The sequence below is a fragment of the Phascolarctos cinereus genome, unplaced genomic scaffold (assembly GCF_003287225.1).
Source record: "Phascolarctos cinereus isolate Bilbo 61053 unplaced genomic scaffold, phaCin_HiC Scaffold_726;HRSCAF=1367, whole genome shotgun sequence".
NCBI lineage: Eukaryota > Metazoa > Chordata > Mammalia > Diprotodontia > Phascolarctidae > Phascolarctos > Phascolarctos cinereus.
Genome location: NW_027556098.1, coordinates 85,508,400 through 85,530,658, shown reverse-complemented (window position 1 = coordinate 85,530,658; position 22,259 = coordinate 85,508,400). Strand labels below are relative to the sequence as shown.

At 39.2% G+C, this 22,259-nt stretch overlaps 1 protein-coding gene across 12 annotated transcripts in view; it reads left to right on the top strand.

Moving 5' to 3' along the window:
• The first annotated feature begins 10,654 nt into the window (after nucleotides 1–10,654).
• Nucleotides 10,655–22,259, top strand: part of LOC110202313 (pyruvate dehydrogenase E1 component subunit alpha, somatic form, mitochondrial-like) — a 48,756-nt gene continuing 37,151 nt past the window's right edge. For 5 of the 12 annotated variants that reach the window (XM_078146644.1, XM_078146645.1, XM_078146643.1 and 2 more), the window contains exons 1-4: nucleotides 10,658–10,857; nucleotides 16,222–16,236; nucleotides 20,489–20,548; nucleotides 21,882–22,056. In XM_078146644.1, coding sequence (XP_078002770.1) covers nucleotides 20,526–20,548; nucleotides 21,882–22,056 — 198 coding nt within the window. In that variant the 5' untranslated portion in view covers nucleotides 10,658–10,857; nucleotides 16,222–16,236; nucleotides 20,489–20,525. Of the gene's footprint in view, nucleotides 10,858–16,221; nucleotides 16,237–18,402; nucleotides 18,488–20,488; nucleotides 20,549–21,881; nucleotides 22,057–22,259 lie in introns of all 12 variants that reach the window. The other 7 variants (XR_013482921.1, XM_078146637.1, XM_078146639.1 and 4 more) reach the window with 6 other exon arrangements.

Below are 22,259 nucleotides of genomic sequence, written 5' to 3'. Positions count from 1 at the left end.
CAAGTAATTTATATTGGTAGCAAGCAAATTTGGCACCCTCAGTACTACAATATTGCTTTGCTATAATGTCTAAGGCAGAAAGGTAAACCAAGGTCCTCTATAGGCAGAACTCAAGGCTTTTTGAGAAGAAATGTATATAGAGTTCTGTGATGAAGCAGGCGTCTCAGGAAAAGATAATGCTACTTTTCTAAACAGACTGATTATTTTTTCAGTTGCTTCTTATTTCTTGGAGACTTTTTCCACTCTTGTTAAGTCTTCCCCAATCAGGGAAGCTTATAGATACCCATTAGAATTACAGTAGCTAGGGTTTTCTATCCTTGCCCTCCTTTTGGTGAAAGCACTTTTGGATGAGCAGATAGGGAATAGAAGGAACTCAGTCAATAGGTTAGTGCAGTCTGTGTGACTCCTCCCTGAGGACACACTGGGTTTTGAAGAGGTCTAGACTCATGCTTCTCACACCTGGTTTTATGATAATCCAATTGCTTTTCAGCTGTCCAAAGGAGTGTCATAAAATTCTCCACAAATAATCTCAAAAATGAAATGCATTTCATTAAATTGAAACTGAAAATAAAATAGTATAGTTTGGGGTGTGGGCGAGCCTGGTTGGGGTGATTTTGTAAAATCAAACAAAATGAGATGGAATTAATCTTGAATAATTTGTGATAGCAGGCTGAAAAAAGGTAACTTTGAGACTGAGAAAATATACCATCTAAAATCATGACCTGATCTTTAAGTTTTTTACCTGGAGTAAATTTTATTCTTTTAGCTTAATCCTGTTAAAATGCTGCAGGTGAGGCAGCAATATTCCCAAACATACACTGCTCCCTGTAAATAAGTTTATTAATTTTCTTCTATAGAACAGACCATCATAAAGGTAGGGATCAATAAAGACAAGGTCAGCAGAGGCCAACGGCTAGCTTCCCTGATTTGAAATGGAGAACTATCATACTATTTTCTCACTTTCAAGAGATGAATGGAGAAAAAACAGAAACTTTTTTTTTCCAAACAGTGAGAAATTTGGTTTCTCAAATGGCCTCTATTACATCCTTTCCTAGTCTCCTTATGAATGCATGTTTACTCTTTTTTGTGACCCTCATCCATCTAATCCTAAATTCTGTCAATGGTCTATTGGAAAGATCATTGTTCTCAAAGTCAAAAAATACTGATTCTAATCCTGGCTTTACACCATGGACCTGGAATCAGGCTGAACTAGTTCCCTTGATGATAATCAATAAACATTTATTAGCCTACTATGTGCCAGATAGATAATGTACTGAGCACTGGGGACACAAATAAAAATAAAGACAGTCCCTGCCCTCAAGGAGCTTAATATCTAATAGGAGAAAAGAACAAACAAAAGGAAGCCGAGAACTGAGAGGTGAAAGGGGAAGGTAGCCAATGCAGGGGCATGATGGAGAGTTCCAAAGAAGGCCCAAAAAATGTTGTTGGTGGGAAATGGAGAGAAAAACCGTGAAACATTTTGGGAATGAAAATAGGCTTGTTCTTTACTGGAAGGCCTTTTTGTGAGGACTGGACCATGGTACTTATGCCTGAGTCAAACTTTAGCTTCCTTCCAAACTGGGATTTCTTGTATAACTGCATCCTTCGGATGGATAGATGACATAATCACTGGCTTTTGATTAGTTTAGGGATACTACATAACTGTGGGTAGGTATTTGTTGGCATGTCTTGGCCATCAGAGTGTTGATGTAGGGTATTGTCTCAGTCCTGGAATCATGCTGCATTTATTCCCACAACAGTACTATCCAATTATATTGGACACCTGAAAAAAGTCTGGTTTTGAACATTTCAGGAAAGCCTTTTTGGGGAAACCAGACCATGATTTTTTTTCTGTGTAAAATTTTTGTTCCCTTTTGAATAGGACTTGTAGGTATGACTGCAGTCCTATATCCACCCACTGGTGTGATTTCAGCCTGGCTGTTCACGTCTGATGCATAATTGTGCTGCAAAATCTTCCAAAGGTGCCCAGAGCCTACAGGAGATACCACCTGGGGCCCATGGTCAGGGAAACTTGTGAATGGATGTCATTGGAATTGCTACTGTCAATCAATTGTTTCAAGATCCCCTTTGGATTGATAGATGGCACAATAAATACTTTTTCAGGAGGGCTGGATAACTGCGTAGGTATGGGCACGTTTGATATGTAACCTGGACATAAGATAGTTAAGGTGGGGTATTGGCTCAGCCCTGGAATTATGATGAAATAAATAGATACACATACACACTTATGTATTGTGTATATGTGTGTGTCTGTGTGTGAGTGTATGTGTATGTGTATAATCCAGATGGTGGAGTAACATTAAGAAGTATAGCAAGTTCCCCTATACCCAGCCCACTGACCAAAGACTTTTAAAGCTCAAGGCAGCAGCCTCTGGGAAATCTGGCAGCACTAAGATCATGGAAAGTAGTCTTGGGCTTCCAGAGAGATTTATTTTATTGTTTTCTAGCTTGTAGTCTCTCAAGGAACTTAAGAAGGAATTTCTCACAATCTCCATGTGACTTGAAATTGAGAATGCAATTGCTCAAATCATTTTTGAGTTTGGGTTCCCTCTAGTGTATATTTCCTTTTATGGTGAAGTCTCTCCCTCCAGCATGCCAGCTTCTTAGCTCTTTAACAAATGCTCTTTTCTTTTTTTTTTTTTAACTTAAATACTTTTATTTCTAAAAGAAAAAGAAACATAGTATAGACTTAAATACAAAAGAAAAAAGAGAAAAAAAGCATTCCCACTGTGCATAGCAGAATGTAACAGAGGATTCAAAATATAGAACAATAAATTTCTATTTCAAGAAAGCCTATATAATAAATATTACACAGTGTGCTCAGAACTGTCCATCTTTGCTTTGCTTCTTTGTAACTTTTTTCTATTGTACACTGTACACTAATAAATTCTATTCCTGATCTTTGTTCGTTTGCGTGTATCTCCTATTTCCTATCCCTCTTGATTCCTCTACTTTACTTCTACCCACTACCGTACTTTATTTTAATATATTTAAAATATTTTTGAGGAAATCTTTCAGTGGATAAATGGAGAGAAGACTTAGGACATATCCAAAAGGTGAGAACTAGGTCCTCTATAGGTGAGAACTTTGGTTTTTTGGTCATTTTAAATGGAACTCTGTCCCATCTCTCCTTGTGAAGGGTGTGTGTGTGTGTGTGTGTGTGTGTGTGTGTGTGTGTGTGTGTGTGTTTCTTATCCATCTGAATCTAAACTTCTCCTCCTCAAGACCAATGTGGAACAATGGAAAAGGCATGTGAGTCAAGAAACCAGAAAACCTGGGTTCTAGTCCTCTCTCTGCCACTTACTAATTACATGTCCTTGGGCAAACCCCTTAAACATTCCATCTTAGTTTTCTGGATTAGAATTTTGGCTCTTCCATTTAAATATTAGCCATACCTGCTGCATTCCCTGTGCCATTCTAAAAAAAATCTATATAATACACCACCTGCCTCATAGGTTGTTTCAGAACAGGCCTTTGTGGGAAGTATGAAAGTTATTAGGTAGCTAATCTAATAGTTATGAATAGAGAACACTGATGGGGTGTGGCCCAAGCCAAGGTCTTAGCCCCTGGCCCCAAAGCGAATCTGACTCCCAATGTCTACAGGCCCCAGCCCCTCATCTCCCTTTGAAAGCCTTATTTTTTAATCTTATTCAGATGCGCCTTTTCCCCTGGCCTAAAAAGAATCTGGCTCCCATTTTAGGTTCCTTATCAACTCCTCTGGTCAACTCCCCTTACCTCCCTTTGAAAGCCCTAGCCCCACCTTTTTGAGCTCATTCATATGCCTTTCAGTCCCTTCATTATCTATTCCCATTGTCTATTCAATCTCTCAGACTTTCCAATAGGAATTCTCACCCACCCCGTTTTCCCAGACCCTACCCTGGTCACCCAAAGTCACTTTAGTATATAAGATCTACCCTGACCCCCATTCAGATGCTGAGAATCTGATGCCCAAAAGGCCGAGACCTTCTCATGCCCACTGGTCCCCATGGGCATTACTAACGTTCAGCTAATAGGCTGAGAATCTCTCATGCCTGCTCATCCTTATGGGCATCACCTGGCCCAAGTGTTTTATCACTAATAAACTTTTCCTCTGGTTGGAAGAAGATTTGAGTTGAATTCATTCAGGCAAGGCCTGGTGTCACAAATTCGGGGGTTTCAAGCAAAACCCCAAAAACCTCTAGACCTCTTCAGCCCTAGACTTGCAATCAAAAAGATTTGAGTTCAATTCAACTCCATCTGCCTCAGTTTTCTCATCTGTAAAATGTATATAATAGCACCCACCACCCAGAGTTGTTGTTAGAACCAAATGAGATACCATGCCAAGGGCTTTGTAAACCTTAAAGCATAATATGATTGCTAGCTATTATTATTTATATGTGCATATGATATTAACTGTCAAATGGAGATAATAATAATATTGATCTACTGTGGGTGCTAACAGGTTCTTGTATGGATGTTATAAAAACAATATAGATTGAAAGCACAGGAATGTAAAGCATTACTGTGAGATCTCTGCCCATCATCCCCTCTTCTCATCCCTGTTCCAGTCATTATTGCCATTCTTGTGGTATAAAATAAATGTTGTGTGTGTTCTGACTTCTCCACCAACTAGCCATTCCCCCATCTCTCTCCCTCTCCTTATTGAGGTTTAGGGGTGCTGCCTGAAAGAATTCAACCCAAACCTTCTTTCAGCCAAAGACAAGGTTTATTAGAACATCTGTCATATTGGGAAGACTCTTAAGGAGTCTGAACATTATTAGTGAGCTATTGGCTAGATTATAAGAATCTGAGCATTTTAGTGGAGACAAGATGGACCTTATACACAGAAAGACTGTGGGAGGGATCTAAGAGTGGCCAGGTAGTCTATGAGGTAATAGAAATCCAGGGACCTGGACCACGTGAACAAGGGAGAATGGATCCTAGATAAGATTAAGGGTGGGAAGTGGCTTGGGGCCATAGGGAGGTAACAGAATTGGGAGATTGGGTATAGCCACAATGAAAGGCCAGTTGATGGGATTATAGCCTCAGGCGAATGCCAGAGATTTGGCCTTGTGGGAAAATCCAGGGTTTTTCCTTTTTGGGGTCTAGATGCCATCCTCATCATCCTCAGGCCTCCTTATTGCCTGAGACACAACAATATTGAAGAATATTACATAAAGCTGCAGGAGGGTTTGAGAGGATTGACTCTGATTTTGAAAGAAGTTAGACTGCGGATAAAATGCTATCAAACAGCACCGCATTCTGCAGAGAAATCTTTTGTGAAGGAAGAGTCAATTGATGTGGCAAATTTCATGGCTGTCTTATTTTAAGAAATTGCCACAGCCACCCCAACCTTCAGCAACCTTCACTCTGATCAGTTAGCAGCCATCAACATCAATACAAGACTCTTCATCAACAAAAACATTACAAATCACTAAAGGCTCAGATGATGGTTATTTTTAAATTAAGGTATGCATATTTTTTGATGTAATATTATTGCATATTTAATAGACTACAATATAGTGTAAACATAACTTTTATACGCACTGGGAAACCAAAAAAATTCAAGTGACTTGCCTGATTGTAATATTCACTTTTTTGTGCTGGCCTGGAACTAAACCCACAATATTTCTAAGATATGCGTGTAGTCTAGACCAACAAAAATTAGAATGCTTTGGCATTCTGCACTGAGATACCTCTGCCATGGGCCCCCTACTACTGCTATTTTATTTCTTATTAAACTTCACTTCATTTGTCTCCTTTGCCCACTAGAGGCAACAATGAAAAATATAAAATTTTCTATATAGGTGACCCACTTTTTCCCATTAAGTGGATTATCTTCAAAAACAAATAACAACAACAAAAAGCACCAATCCTAGGATTATTTTACAATATTCGAACTGAAAAGGATCATATATTGTATAGTGCTACACTCTAATTTTACAGATAAAGAAACTCAGGCCAAGACAGGTAAACATACTTTTATGTTTAATTGTTTAATATGTTTAATTAAGGACAATTTTTTTCCAAGAAGGCTATAAAAAGAACACTGACAATCATCATTCTTTCAAAACAAGCCATTTATTCTCCCTCCTTCTATACTTTTAAATTACTTTCTAGTAAAAAAAAATACCCTGAGGGAGAGAGAGGAAGCATATCCTAGGAAAATTAACTTACCCTTCAGAAACAAATGGAGACAGCCCAAGACCCTAAATGCAAGAGCAGTGTCCCCTAAAATTCTAGACTTGCTTCAAACCCCAGCCCCCACAACCATTATTGAGAGGAAAAGTCACGGTAGAGAAAAGCCTCACCTTCCTCATCACCATCAGCAACAACTGCTGACCAACTACTATCAACTGGAAGATGGACAGGCACAAGAGTCCTGGGAACGGCAGCAACATCAAGAAAGAATTCGACCCAAGCCTTCCTTCAGCCAAAGGCAAGGTTTATTAGAACATCTGTCATATCGGGCAAACTCTTAAGGAGCCTGAACATCAGTGAGCTATTAGCTAGATTACAAGAATCTGAGCATCTTAATGGAGACAAGATGGACCTTATCTACAGAAAAACTATGGGAGGGATCTAGGAGTGGCCAAGTAGCCTATGAGATAATAGAACTCCAAGGACCTGGACCAAGTGGCCAAGGGAGAATGGAGCCTAGATAGGATTAAGGGTGGGAAGTGGCCTGGGGCCATAGGGAGGGCTAGGCTAGGTTAAGGGTAACAGAATTGGGAGATTGGGTGTAGCCACAATGAAAGGCCAGTTGATGGGATTATAGCCTCAGGCAAATGTCAGAGATTTGGTCATGTGGGAAAGTCCAGGGTTCTTCCTTTTTGGGGTCTAGATACCATTCTCATCAGAGCTGAAGAAGGAAAATGATTCAAGGTGAGGAAGGATTCAAGCAGAAGGACCTGAAGAGAAAGAAAGGCAGAACAAAATGTGAAGGACTGGGGGGGGGGGAGGCCCCCCCCAACAGAGAAGCAGTATAAGTAGCAAAGCACTTGAGCTAAACGAGAAGCAGATAGAGGAAGACTCAAGGAAGAGAATGTAGCTAGTGATGATAACTAACACTTATTTAAGACTGAAAATTTGGTAAAACTATGTAATCCTAACTGTACTGTAAGCAGGTACTAAAGTAAATTAAACAAAGTACTAACAGTTGGTGAGATTAGGGTGGGAAAAAAGAGGACTACCTGACTGTGAAAGTGTTAATGGAGTCATTGTTGTTTGTCCTTCCCGCTCTAAGAGCACCATGATATCAGGGAGGTAATACCTTGACATGAAAGTGAACTGGATTTAAGTGAGGGAGCTTTCTCCTTCAGGGCCATCTGGGTCCAATGGCAAGATATAGATCAGGATGACTTGGAAATGGCCCTAGATGCAGTTGGAGACCTTGGCTTTTTTAAGCTAAGGTCTTTTCCAGGTCTGTTTGTCTGAAGCAACTCGAATTCAGTGATTAAGGCTAGGTAAGAAAGGTGGCAAGGGATGGGGTCTTTCACTTAGTAAAAAAAAAAAAAAAGCAATCTGGGAGGGAAAGATCCTCAAGGTTTTTGGCCACAACAGAAACAATTGCTATTTACATTCACTCTGAGCCAATCAGGGCCCAATCAGTGACCCAGTGGAGCTTAGCCTGGGACCTATAGTTGACTTAATAAGAGTCAAGAGTGATTTGAGTTTAAGGCATGGTCCTTAAGAAATATAGCAGGGAAACTCCAAGATATCTTGGGAGGTTTCAGTGATCAAAATTTACATTCTTTGGGCAGAACACCTGGAAGGAAGGAAGGAAGGAAGGAAGGAAGGAAGGAAGGAAGGAAGGAAGGAAGGAAGGAAAAGAAAAAAAGTTGTGTTGCCTAACTGGTCAATTCAGTTGGATCCCCAGTGGGGCAGCTCCTACTACACACAGAGGTTATTTTTGAAGAGGAAGTTATATATGTATAACCATATAAACATATTTCCATATTAGTTATGTTGTGAGACAAAACAGACTAAAAGGGGAAAAATATGAAAAAAAAGTGAAAATAGTATGCTTCAATCTGCATTCAGACTACATTAGTTCTTTCCCTTAATGTGGATAGCATTTTCCATCACAAGTCCCTTGTAATTGTCTTGGATCATGGTATTGCTAAGAAGAGCTAAGTCATTCATAGTTGATCATGACACAATGTTGCTGTTACTGCCTATAATGTTCTCCTGGTTCTGCTCACTTCACTTTACATCAGTTCATGTAAGTCTTTCTAGGTTTTTCTGAAATTTGCCTGCTCATCATTTCTTATAGCACAATTCCATAATTCCATTACATTCATATACCACAACTTGTTCAGCCATTCCCCAATTGATGGGCATCCCCTCAATTTCCAATTCTTTGCCTCCACAAAAAGAGCTGCTATTAATATTTTTCTACATGTAGGTCCTTTTCCCTTTTTCATAATCTCTTCGGGATACAGACCTACTAGTGGTATTGCTGATGGGAGCCCAAAAGGCAAAGACAATGTCTCTGGAAGCAATGCAATATCTCAGTAAGCCCCTGTGAGAAAATCTTCTCTTGTTTCAAGCACATACAGACTTGACCCTATAATTCCTCAGATAAAAGCTATCAGTGTAGGCACAGGGTGGCTACCCAAGGACTCTGTCTTTGGCACCTGGAACAGAACCACCTTGTCCTTTCTCTCCCAATATCTGATATCAACAGAGCTATTTCTGTTGACTCCCTGAATTTTCCCATACATCCCTCTCCCTGTCCCCTTTTCTATATAAGGTTTAGCATCAGTCCAATCAGTTTGCAGGTTCCCTAAGAACTTTGCCCACTTCTATAAGTGTCACAATAAACTTTGCCACTTGACTAGAAGACAGTTTGAGTTCATGAATTCATTCCAGGTGATATTGCCCTGTACCCTGACATTTTGGGGTTCCTAACACCCATAAACCACATCATTGCTGGACGTTAGGGATGTGGATGGCTACGCACACTTTGATTGTCCTTTGGGCAATGTTCCAAACTGCTCTCCTGAAAGGCTGGATCAGTTCACAACTCAATCAACAATGCATTAGTGTCCCAATTTTCCCACATCCCCCCAACATTTGTCATTTTCCCTTTCTGTCATATCCACCAATCTAATAGGTGAAACACCCATAAGCAATCTGCCACAATAGTCCTACAAGAAAGCTGATAGCAAGAAAAGAAGAGGACTGAGGATTTCACTTCCAGTAGGCATACAGGAGAACAGGCACAATTTTGCAGGGACCTAGATTGAGTAGGCTATGTTCATATCTCTGCCACAGCTAAATGACTGCTATCTATGCTCACATATAGTCTCATCACATTTTTAGAAGGTAAGGGGCTCAAAAATGTGTTCCTTTAAAAAAAAAAAACAACCCAACACCTCCTTAATGCTTCCATGTGAACACCTAGAAGAAAAAGCACATTAAAAAGGAGAGGGTACTCCTGACCTGTGTCAAGAGACTTAAGAGTAGAAGCATGTCACACAGAGGGGAAAAGGAAGACTAAATACCACTGAATCCTTGACTAATAAACATATGTAAGAACTTCAGACTCTACCAAAAGAGAAGGGAGTATATGTTTTGAAGAGGAAGCCCCTCTAAGAATGACAAACTAGATTCACAAGTGATATCAGGTAAGCTCATCAACTGGGAAGGGTCAGAATAAACAATGCTGGTGGCTGACTTCCTTCTGAGGTGGCAATTCAATACGCATTTATTAGCCAGGCAACCATAGCGATCTGAAAGTAAAAGTCAAAAGTCAAAAAGTCAAAAGAGATAAACTAACAGAGAAATCTAAAGGTACCTGAGACACTGAAATAAAACCACTATTAAACATATGCAATCATGTGTTTAATATGATTATAGCTTGGGGCATTCCTTTCCTTATGAAGAGATGCCAATCAGAAGTACATCCTGAACCTAAAAATTGGTTCCCGTTGACTAATAATATTTAAGGGAACGGAAAGGTGTAATTGTAGCCCCATACCCCTTAAGGGCAGGTAGGCGGCTTTGTGAAGGAGACCTGGAGTCAGGAATAGCCAAGTTCAAATCCAGCTCAGACACTAGCTGTGTGACCCTGGCCAAGTCACTTAACTGTTTGCCTCGGTTTCTTCGTCCGTCAAATGAGCTGGGAGAGAAAATGGCAAACCGGTTTGCTCCAGTATCTTCGCCAAGAAAACCCCAAACGGGATCCCGTATAGTTGGACACGACTGAATAACCACAAAATCCCTCTCTTTGAGCAGAGCGGTAACTAACCGGCCTCTGCCCCAAGCTCCCGCTTCTCTTCCGGGCGGGAACTCAAGCTTTCCTGGGAGAAAGGGAGGGGAAAGAGGCCCTGGAGATCTCTCTTCATCAACACACTGCGTACGCCACACCTACACATAACAGATGTAACCTTAGAAAAGAAAAAACAAATTAGTAATAATAAAGATGTGATTGTTTTTTTTCCTCATCCAAGTTCACGAAACCTCAGAACCCCGAGCACGGAGACACCCCCCCCCCCCAAGACTGAGGCAGGCTAAGGGCCGCTCGCTTGTTTAAAAGCCGCCGACGTAGCGGACGCACGGAGGGGGCGGGGGGACTCCCGGGAACTCCTTTGATTGCTCCGCGGCCTCGGCAGCGCAGCGTGGAGGCGCGGTATCGTCACTTCCGTCCCTATTTCTTCTCCTCCCTCCTCCTTCCCCGGGAGAGGCGCTACGTCCGCTGCCGGTTCCTGAAGGAGACTCCAGACACGGACACGGTCCCTTCCGGCTCCGTCCGCCGCCGGCCAACAACCTCTCCGCCGCCGCCGCTACCGCTCCATGCGGAAAATGCTCGCTATCGTTTCCCGCGTGCTGACGGGCGCCTCCCAGAAACCGGTGAGGAGTTCGAAGAAGGAGGGTTGGAGCAGAGGCCCTCATTAGTCAGCGCCCCCAGTCGACCCTGGCGGGAGAGCCTGTCCTACGCTCGGGGCGGGGGGACGGTTGTTAGCGTTGCACATTCCCCCCCACTCCCGCTTCCCGAGCTGAAAGGGCCCGGGCTTTTTCTCTTCTCTGCCCCAGCCCAGGGCAGGGGGCAGCTGGGTCGGGAGTCCTCCGGCCCCTTTGGCCCCTGGGGCCTCAGCGCTGCGCCCCGGGCTGGTTCTTGCAAGGTCACGTACGAAAGTCCAATCGTGGGGATCCCTTTCACCTCATCCCGTGACTGGTTTAAAAATAGGCAGCGTCAGGGGCAGAAGGGAAAGCTCTCAGGACGTGGAGCCCGAAGCCCTGGCAGGGCCCCCTGCCTCAGCTGGGGCAGCCCACCAGCGCTGTGACCCCGGGCCGCTGTGGGCACCTCTCTGAGCCTGCCTTTCCTCATCAGGAGTGGTTGGCAGCCCCCATTGCTAGAGTCCTGCCCTTCTCACAGGGCTGCTTCAGAAGGTCATGTCATTGTTGAAAGCACCTGAAATGGTCGTGCCAGTGCTATCGTTGTTGTTGTCATAGTTGTTTACTCATTGGAACTAGGAAAAAAGAACCCTTGGTCTTCACTCCCTAAGCTTGCCATCTGAGATTTTCGTTCTTGCTTGCCATCTTGTTTTCTTGGTCTCAGTAGTTCAGTTTACTGTTCAGCTACTTCCTTCCTTTGGTTACCGTTACTTGGCAGCAAATTCAAAAGGAAATAAAAACGAGAGGACTGATTTTTTTTTTAATCCAGGATAAATAAAATTGGAGAAAATGAAGTAGTTCCAAGGCACTAGTTTGGGGCTAGTCCTGACACCCAACTTTGTGACCTTTTAGCTTATCTAGACTTCAGCAAACAAGGACAGGCATGGGCTTGATGATTCTATACCTTGTAATCCCTTCAGGGTTTTGATGCAACCTTTTCTCTGCTATGTAACACACACACAGTAGCATTGTATGGATAAAGATTAGGCTGGAGGGTGGGAAAACCTCTCCCAATTTGTCCACAACCCCTTCTTTGCCTATATTAAATTATATAGGGGAAGGGGAAGACAAACTATCGCAGACACTTTACCCCTTTAGGGACCCACTGGCTGTGCGTGGAGTCTCAGGGCTTGGGTTGGAATCCCACCTCGTAGATTACCTGTGTGACCCTTGGGCTAGTCGCTTTTTTCGCATTAGTAATATGAGAGTTGGACTCGATAGTCTTTGAGGTCTCTTCCAGCCCTAGATCTATGAACCTGTGATAGTATTACTTAGGATAACTATAAACATATTTACTTTTAGAGGGGGGGAAGGGATAGGGAAAAGTGGGGCTCCATCTCTAATTTAGGCTGCAGTTGTCAGCCATTCACTGACCTAGGCTGGCTCTTCCTACCACTCTTAGGTAGCCTTGTGGTTTACAGTATTGATACAATATTGACTTAGTTCAGATACCCAGGAGACTTAAGCCTTTTTGCTGTTCACAACTCCTGAGCTGATTCAATCTATCAACAGCCTCCCCAGGAACAAGGAATTACAGGCATGGCAACCATGACCCATCTACACTTACTCTTAATCATAGTACTGTTTATTTCTATTTTTAGAAATCTCCCATCCTTCTTACAGGACAGCTAGAAGGTACAGTGGATAGACTACTGGGCCTGGAGTCAAGGAGAACTGAGTTCACATGACACTGGGCAAGTTGCTTAACTCTCTTTTCCTCAGGTTCCTTATCTGTAAAATGAGCTGGAGAAGGAAATGGCAAACCACTCCAGTATGTCTGCCAGGAAAACCCCAAAAGGGGTTATGAAGAGTCAAACATGACTGAAAAGGACCCAATAATAACAAATAATATAGCTCCAATTTTCTGAAGACAGGTCAGGAGTGATGCTTTAAAAAAATTACCTTCCCTTTTTAGAACTTGCCTTCCCGTGCCAAACCTTTAAAATGACAAGAAATGTCACAAAAAAATAACATGTCTTTTTTTTTTAAGTAACTTAAGGTCCTAAGATGTTGAGATTTATGTACAGTAGAGTGGTGGGAAAACCACAAATGGGGTCAGGAAGAGTCTGACCACAATTGAAAAGACTAGAGGACAACAGAAAGGTGGGATGATACTCTACCTTAAGTACCTAATCTGTGTTTACTTAAATGTGTACACATTGTATCCCTCAGTAACTTGTAATCTTGGGGGCAGAGAATTTCTACTTTTTGTGCTGCACACCCAGCTCCTTGCATATAGTATTGACTCCATCCTGTAAAGCAGACCTGGACAACTTGGCAGTAGGTAGAGCCAAAATTAAAATAGGCTAAGCTCCTTCTGGGCACAGATGGGTTTTTAGTGGCTCACTTTGCAAGTAAAGGTAAAATTAATGATTAATCTATTTTGCAAATAAGCTATACTTTTTAAAAAGGGAAATTTCAATTAATATCAATTAATTATACTTACTACTTAAGACTTTTATTTATCATGAAATCACATTAATGTTTAAAAAAATTACTTCGGTAAGTGAGACATAATCCAGAAACTGCAATCAGCAAACACTTTTATGAAGTTACTTTCAGTAAAAGACTTCCCAGCAGCAGCAATTTCTTTAGAAATTTGAAAACTAACCTTAGTGGCCTCCTCATTTTCTGAGTTTACTTTCTTGAAAAATCGTCGTTCCCCACGGAGATTTTTCAACAATTTGGATGCTTTAATTTGTTTTCCATTGGTGTCCAGTTTGCTTGTCAGGATATTCTCAGCACACAAGGCACAATATTTTGCCTCTCGTTTAAGTAAACAAGTACGTATTTGTCCACTCCAGATAAAGTACTCTGTGTTCTGATTTTGATCTTCCATTTCTTTTTATCATCCATTTTACAAAGTCTCCCCCAAAAATTTTAACGTTAGAACCAAAAAATCTCCAGCAACTGCTCATATACAAAGAAGTACTGAACTCAGTGTCTGACCTTGGAGAGAGCGCCAGACACTCATGTGACTTGGAAGATGGCCAAGCAACAAGGGAGGGGAAGAAGCCCTCACATTGTTGTTTATCGATTGGCGTGGCGGCACTCACTTTCGCCCTGTTCATCACCAGTAATGACTGAAAACACAGTGAAAAGATATGACTCACTCCTCTCAGACTGCAGACATACTGACAGTGGTTAGTTAGTTGCCACAGGGTCACATAACAAGCAGGAGAGAGTGTTCGGTGGCAACTCACCTGACAAGTTACTTGATGCGCACAATAATGACTAGTGGAAGGCAGGTAAGAGGGGCGTGGACAAAGCACTCATTGCAACTTTCTTTTACGTTCTCTACATTTTTCTTGTGCCAACTGAAATTCTTTGGTAGGCCACAAGTGGCCCTCAAGCCATATGTTGTATAGGCCTGCTGTGAAGGTTGGCTGAATTGAATTAAAATCTAAAGCTCTTTTTCATTGATACAAATTGTATTGTAGTAGTGGTGATGTACACAGTATGTCATACAGTAGACTTCTTTATAGGTATGTTAACACTTTATAGGTTGAATAGAAGAACCTTTTGTTGTTTAGTCATTTCAGTCATGTCTGACTCTCTGACCTTAATTTGGGGTTTTCTTGACAGATACTGGAATGCTTTGCCATTTCCTTTTACAGATGAGGAAACTGAAGCAAACAGGGTTGAGTGACTTGCCTAGGGTCATACAAGTGACTAAATGTCTGGAGTCAGATTTGAACTCTGGAAGATGAGTTTCTGATTCCAGTCCCAGCACTCTATCTATTGTACCACCTAGTTGCCCAAGATTGGCTTATTCAAGAACTCCGTATTTAATAAACAGTATTTATTTAGTTATATAGCTCATAACAAGGTACCATAGAGGCAGCAAACATGCAGATTCATAAGTCATCAGTCTAAATACTCCTATAAAATAAGTGACAGGTATTTTAAACCAAAAAGAAAAGTAAATTCCAAAAATGAGTTCAGGCTTGTGAGTAAAAATTTCCAAATATAGTTCTTTGCATGATGTTAGTTGCAAGTATTTATTGTCCAGTATAAAGGTTACCAAGATAATGAGAACTGAAATCTTCCACAGTGCTTCCTTTTGTCTTTCCAGAAAGCAAGGATAATTTAAATGTCTTGGCTTCAGCTCATCAGTAAACCAGTTTAGTTATAATATGGGAAATTGCTGTATGTTTGGTAATTGTGGAATTCTTACTGGATACCATTTTTCTTAAGTATGGGTGATATAGGACAGCTAGTGGCGCAGTGGATAGAGCTCTGGCTTTGGAGTCAGGAGGACCTGAATTCAAATGTGGTCTCAGATACTTACTGTGTGACCCTGGACAAGTCACTTAACCCCATTGCCTAGCCAAAAAAAGAAAAAAAGTGTAGGTGATATAAATGGATCAGGGATATAGATAAGACACGCACACAGATATACACATATACGTATACATACACATATTTACGTTTTTTGCCAAAATAGTTTTTAAACTGCCTTTTGAAATGTTGGTATGGTAGTAAATTAAGTAGAGACTCAATTAAACTAGACAAATGTTCATATTACCAGTATTGAAGTAATGTGGCATTCAGTGATAATGCTGCCCATACAGTTGGAGTCAGAGAACCTGGTTTTTATGCTTTTTTTATTTTTATGGCTTTTATTCTATTTCTTTACTTCTGAATAGGTCACTCGTCTTGTGTTACATTTTTCTCTGTCTTCTTCCCTTCTTTTGTTTTCTTATTCCAGATTGTGTTGGTCAGGGTGGGTGGTAGAGCAACTGGGTAGAACAGGTAAAGTCATCATTCCACTTCTTTTCTTCAAGGCCTTCATTAATGGAGAGTAAGTTTTCATTTATTTGGTAGCTCTGCTATGATGGCTATTTACTGAAAGCAAAACATGCAGAATTAATGATATAGCAGTATGTGATATTGACTGTTAGCTTTTATGGCTAATAATATTAACTCTTAGGGAACATGTTATTAAAGCGCTAACAGAATGGCACCATGGTACTGAGCGGTACTTTACTGTTAAATTGATGATTTTTAATGTTTCTTTTCACAGTGATAATTTTGAAGCTGATTTTGCTAGCTTTAATACTATAAAGACTACCATATGCACTTTTTGAATTATATGGTTAATTTAAGAAACTCACTTCTTTAGAAAGAAAATTTTGTAAAATATTATACATACACAATCCAAGATATGATATATTAATCAAAAGTGATTGCCATGGGTTACCTTAACTAGGCTTGGGACGTTTTCATCCCTTTCAGGTTTTTTTGTTTGTTTGTTTTAATGTGAAATAATTAATTTTTAAATTCTTTTTATTTTTTTCCCAACTACTGCTACTTTAGGGAGCTGCTAGTGAGGTAAGATATCAGTTTTTATTAAAAAAAATTTCTCTTTTGAGGGTGGGGGAAAAGGATAAAGGAGAAATTCTTAAGAGAAATGGGGAGATTAAGGAATAGGAGAATAAATGGAGAGGATAAGGGACAGATTCTTTAAAAGGGGGCAGATTAGGGACATAGTAGTTAGAAGTAAATCAGACTTGTGAGGAGGGATAGGGTAAAAAGAGCATGAAAAGGATAATAGAGAGATATGAAACCTTTATCTGAAAGACTGGTTATAAAATTTTTCTCCATATTTTCTGCTTTCCTCCTAATCTTGATCACATTGGTTTTATTTGTACAGAACCTTTTTAATTTAATTTAATTGAAATTATTCATTTTACGTCTCACAATACTTTCTGTCTCTCGTTTATTCATAAATTCTTTTCCTATCCCTGAGTCTGATAGGTAATATGTTCCATGTTCTAATTTTCTTACCTATCAGACTTATGGATAGGAAAAGAATTTATGGATAAACAGATAAAACCAGTGTAGCCAAGATTAGAAGGAAAACAGAAAATTGGGAGAAAATTTTTATAAACGATTTTTCAGATAAAGGTCTCATACCTCCAATATTGTAAAGAACTTAGTGAGATTTATAAGAATATGAGTCATTCCCTAATTGATAAGTGGTGAAAGGATATGAACAGGCAGTTTTTGTTGAAGAAATCAAAACTATATATAGTTATATGAAAAAATGTTCCTAATCACTGTTGATTAGAGAAATGCAAATTAAAACAACTTTGAAATATTAACTTACACCTATCAGATTGGCTAAAATGGTAGAAGGGGAGAAGAATGAAAAATTTTCTTTGTGCATCAGTTTCTTCCACTGCAAAATGAGGTGTTTGGATTAGATGGCCTCTGATATCCTTGCATTTCTAACTGTGAGCCTAAGGAACTCTTATGTCCAAGGTACCCCATTCTATTTTTGCATATCTGTAATTTTGAGAAAAATTTTTCTTTGTGTTGAGCTGAAATTTGCCTCTCTGAAGTTTCTACCTGTTTATCTCCTCTGGGGCCAAGCAGAATAATTCTTTTTCCACATTCAAATCTTCAGATATTTGAAGACTACTTTCATTTCTCACCTCCTGCCTCTTAATCTTCTCTAAGATAAGCATCCTCAGTTCTTTAAGCTGTTCCTTATGTGGCCTGTTTTCCAGTCTCCTTACTGTCCTAGTCACCTTCCTTTGGATGGTTTGCTAATATAAGTATTGCTTACTAATGTTATTTCCAGAATATGGTGTCCAGAACTACACAGTACTGCCTCTTTGGTCCAACCAGAGCAACTTTGGATATGATCTGTACTTCCTAGAGCCTAAAATCAAAAGCTCTTTTGACATCCACGTTATGCTGTCTTTTTCACATAAACTGCATCCAGCCATGTCTTTTTTATCTTGTACTGCCTAGCCCTTTTCAGGGCTACTTTCTACCTTTGAAATGTAGAACTTTACTACATTTATTTGCTCTCAACTTCACTGACTAGAGACTAAAAATATGATTTAATTCGGTTCCATCAACATGATTTAATGTGAAATCCTACAATTAGGTTAGATAGCCAAATATACCAATTTAAATCAAATATAAAGAATTATGAATTTAATGGAATTATTTCATATATAAGATCCCCAAAGTCTTAGTGTAGTTTTAACTGCATGTAATAAGTTAATTCAACTGCAGCATTAACTTAACAAATTTCATTTACTCACTTGGCTAGACTTCAAAGAGTCTAAAATCACTTGCCTGTATGCCATGGGGCATGGAAATGGGACTTAAATGGAAGATTTTATATAAGCTGTTATGTCATGAAATTGGCTATTAGATTCTAACACACACAAATAATATTTTCCCAATGGAAAATGTGGGGTTTTGTTTTGGTTGTTTTTTGTTTTTTTTTTTAACCTTTTTCTAGGTACTTTGTCAATTTGTTTTTTAAAAGCATTTATTTTAATGTGGAAAATAGTAATTTCTAAATTTTGGTTTGATAAATTACATTAGGTATAGCATTTTATATCAGTACATCCAAATAGGAAGCTCTATTTTAATTCACTTTAATGTTTAGTTGTTAGTAATTTATCATTAATTTAAAAGTAATAATAGGGCAGGCAGTTGTCTTCAAATCTTTAAAGTCTAACCATTTCTATTTAGGGGCAACTTGTGATTCCATATCCCCTTTTTCCCAGTGCTGCTGGCATTTTGATGTGGGATGGAAAAGCCCCCTGGCGTGGCAAAGGTATATGTGGAAGCCACTGCATTTCAAATACTGCTATTTCTACCCACTCTCTGTACCCAGCTCAGATTTTTCACTAAAACTGAATCACCTCTCTGGTTGTAGAGCCTACAACAAATTGCTTGTATTTTTAGTAAATCTCTGGTTTTATCTTTGAGTAGTATGATCTTTTACAGGGTTCTTACTAATCTCAAGATTAAATTATACTCAGGTAAAGTGGACTCATTTGCTTGACTGGTTCTAATTCGTTATCACTAGTACTAGATCTGCTTGTAGTTTGGATTTAGCCTCTTTTATAGAAAAAAAAATCTTGTTTATTTGCATGAGGTCTAATCTATATCCTATATCCTCTGTTTCTTAAATAGTCTACAGTGGGAAAAAGTTGAAGATCCATCATTAGGATTTAAAATTTTTGGAATAATTTCCCTCTTTTTACTTGAACTAAAGTGAATTTTTTAAAAGTTTAATTTCTAACAAATTTTGTGATTTGTCAGTGTCTCTTGTAAAATCTCAAGGGGAAAATGTTTTATGCCTGTTTAAATAGAGAACTAAGTGGTCAGATTACATTTGTTTTCAATAATTTTCTGATCAGAGATAGATCCACACTGACTTGATTTGTAGCTTCTTAACCTTAATTTAAGTACTGCTGCCCTCTTTGAACTTTATCAAAACTTATCTTGCACTTTTGAGATCCCTTAGAAATCACAGTATATAATCATAGCAGACAGGAAAACTTAAAATAGATTTATAGTAAGTATAATCTTTGACTTTCTTGGCTTTTATACATATTCATCATTTTCTAAGTTAGAGTGGAAAATGAACTAATTTAGCAGGCTTTCTTCCATTTGTATGAACTTTATAAATATTCTATATAACTTCTACATAACTCTAAAAAACAATTAATAGGCAAACATAGCTAACTGACCAGTTTGTCTGGTTTTGAATGTTTCAACTTAGAAAATACTTAGAGATGGAAGGAATGTAGAGAGCATCTGATTTAATCTTAAACTCCATTCAGAAAGTCTTGTATTCTTTAGCTGGTACCCTCTATGTGTGGCATTAACATTGAGGTCATAGAGGTTTTCAGTGCCTTGAGGACCCAGACCTTTAAGATTCCTAAGGCTTTCCACAGAAACTTGAGTTGTGTGATTATTCTAGAAATTCAGTTCACAACATAAAAATGTTATTGGTTTCATAAATGATTTGGTAGCAGCAAAAAATAGCCAATTATTGATTTTTACTGCTAAGGCTTCTATCCTCCCAGCATTCTGTCATTTTTTTCCCCAGAGTTGAACTGAAGGTTTGGTTGCTTTCAATATTCAAACTCATAATTAATAATAATTCTCATTTCTGCAGGACTTTTCCTATAATAACATTGTTGAGATAGTTGGTACAAATATTTTTATCTTAGGGATCTGAGATTAAGTGACTTGCCCACAGTGACATAGCTAGAAAGTTGTCAGAGTCAGCATTCTAACCCAGCTATCTTGATTCCAACATTCTTCCTACTATATTACAGTGCCTTTTAAACTCTTGAGATCCACTAATTTCATTTTGTTTTCACCTGATTACATTAAAAAGATCATAACCAGTATTATTGAGTAAGTTAATGGCATGCCTTTGTGTCCATTGCACATCATATCTGGAAGGTCAAGTTCATTGCCTATTTTTCCTATGTTTTGAGTAGCAAACAGGACCAATTTGGCTTAACATTTTGTTAATGTGCATCTTTATCTCATTGGCCCAACTCACTATATAATTTTGGTGGCTTAAAATGTTTTTATCCAATTCTATAACATAGGAAAATGAATCTGAATGTGATAGGGATTGATTGAATTTTTATTGGAACCATGATTCTGAAAACAAAGCTGCAGCTATTGATTATCTGTACTATTGAAGCAGGCAGGGAAAGCACAGATCAATAAAAGACCAACTCTTCCAAATTTAGCTGCTATTTTTTCAGTCATCTTCCTAAAAACTAAATTTACTGTATTTGTTTTGAAGGCTGGAAGAGTGCTATTGGCAGCCCGAAACTTTGCAAATGATGCTTCGTTTGATATTAAGGTAAGGAAGATGCTTTGCTGCATCTTCATACTGAATTTTTGAGACATTTTTTCACTTCTTTATTGGTATAGTAATTTTATACCATTATTTGACTAGCATGTGTGCCAGCCCTCCCTCACTTAAATCCAATTCATTTGCATCACCTCCCTGATGTCATGGTCTTCTTGAGAACAAAAGACAAACAACTGTGAATTGCCGCACTGGGACCCCACTGGAACTGGCCAGTTGGGCATCTTGGCTTGCTTGCTCTTCCTTCCTTCTTCCCTCCCTCCCTCACTCCATCCTTCTCTTTTTCTTTCTTTCCCTCCATATGCGTTGGGTATCATATTCTAGCCTGCGGGTGCTCTGTCCAAAGGAATGTAAATTTTTGATCTCTGAAAGCTTTATTCTTAAGAACCATGCCTTAAATCTAAATCACTTTGGCTCTCATTGTTTGACCAACAGTTGTTTGGGTTATGATAGGCTCAGAGTGAACAGTAAAAGCAATTGTTTCTGTTTTGGCCAGAAACCAAGAGGGTCTTCCCTTAACAGATTGATTTTTTTTTTTTTTGGACTAGGTGAAAGAGGCCATCCTCTGCCTCATTTCTCACCTAGTTTTAATCACTGAATAGGCGTTGCCTTAGTCAAACTGAGACCTAATAAAGACCTTAGTTTAAAAAGGTCAAGATCTCCCACTGCATCCAGGGCCATCTGCACTTGTCCTGTTCTCTAACTTGCCACTAGACTCAAAAGGCTGTGGAGGAGAAAGTGAGGCTGGTGACTTTGCACAGTCCTTCCTCACTTAACTCCAGTTCACTTGCATGTCCTGAGGTCATGGTCCTCTTCCAGAATGGAGGACAAACAACAATAGCACACGTGCCTCACCGAGAAGGTACTTAATAAATGGTGGGTAAATGCACAAATGAATGAATTAACATAATCTCTTAATCTTTTTTATTTTGGGAATTTGATGGTTCAGAAAAGTTTGCTCTTAGCTAAGATTATAGTTTATTCTCCCTATTTATAGGTAGGGTACATGATACCTCTTAGTGGCTAACTAGTAAAAATGAAGGGCCAATAATAAATTTGATTTGATTCGATTAAGAAAGTGATCAAGACATTTCTATGAATGTTTCTTTAATAGTCAGTGAACAACTCAGTTTTCTTAGGTAAATGTATTTGGGGGGTCATTTTTCCTACTAAGAATTTAAACCATTTTAACATGAGTTTTAGAAAAACAGGAGATAAAATATACTGTGAAACATTTTGAGAGAAGCTACTTGGCTATTTGTCTGATTAGGTAAATTTTAGAATATATTGGGAGCATTTACAGTGAAATAAATTAAATTTCCAGAAATGTGACGTTCATCGGCTTGAGGATGAACCTCCCACCACAGCAGTTCTCACTAGAGAGGAAGGACTCAAGTATTATAAGATCATGCAGACTGTCCTGTCGGATGGAATTGAAAGCGGACCAGCTGTATAAGCAAAAGATCATCCGTGGTTTCTGCCACTTATATGATGGTCAGGTGAGTAGAAATTTGGTGAGAACATAGTATTTGGTTATCTATATTGTAAATTTACCTTTGAGACCTGTGAATAGGTGTTAAAGGTTTGAAATCAGTATCTGTTGTGAATTCAGTGAGGTTTTTCAAGTTCGTATGGGCAGGTCTTTTAGTCAAAGTAAATGAATCAGATGGTAGTTTTGATAATGGAAGATTGCACTTTTCTA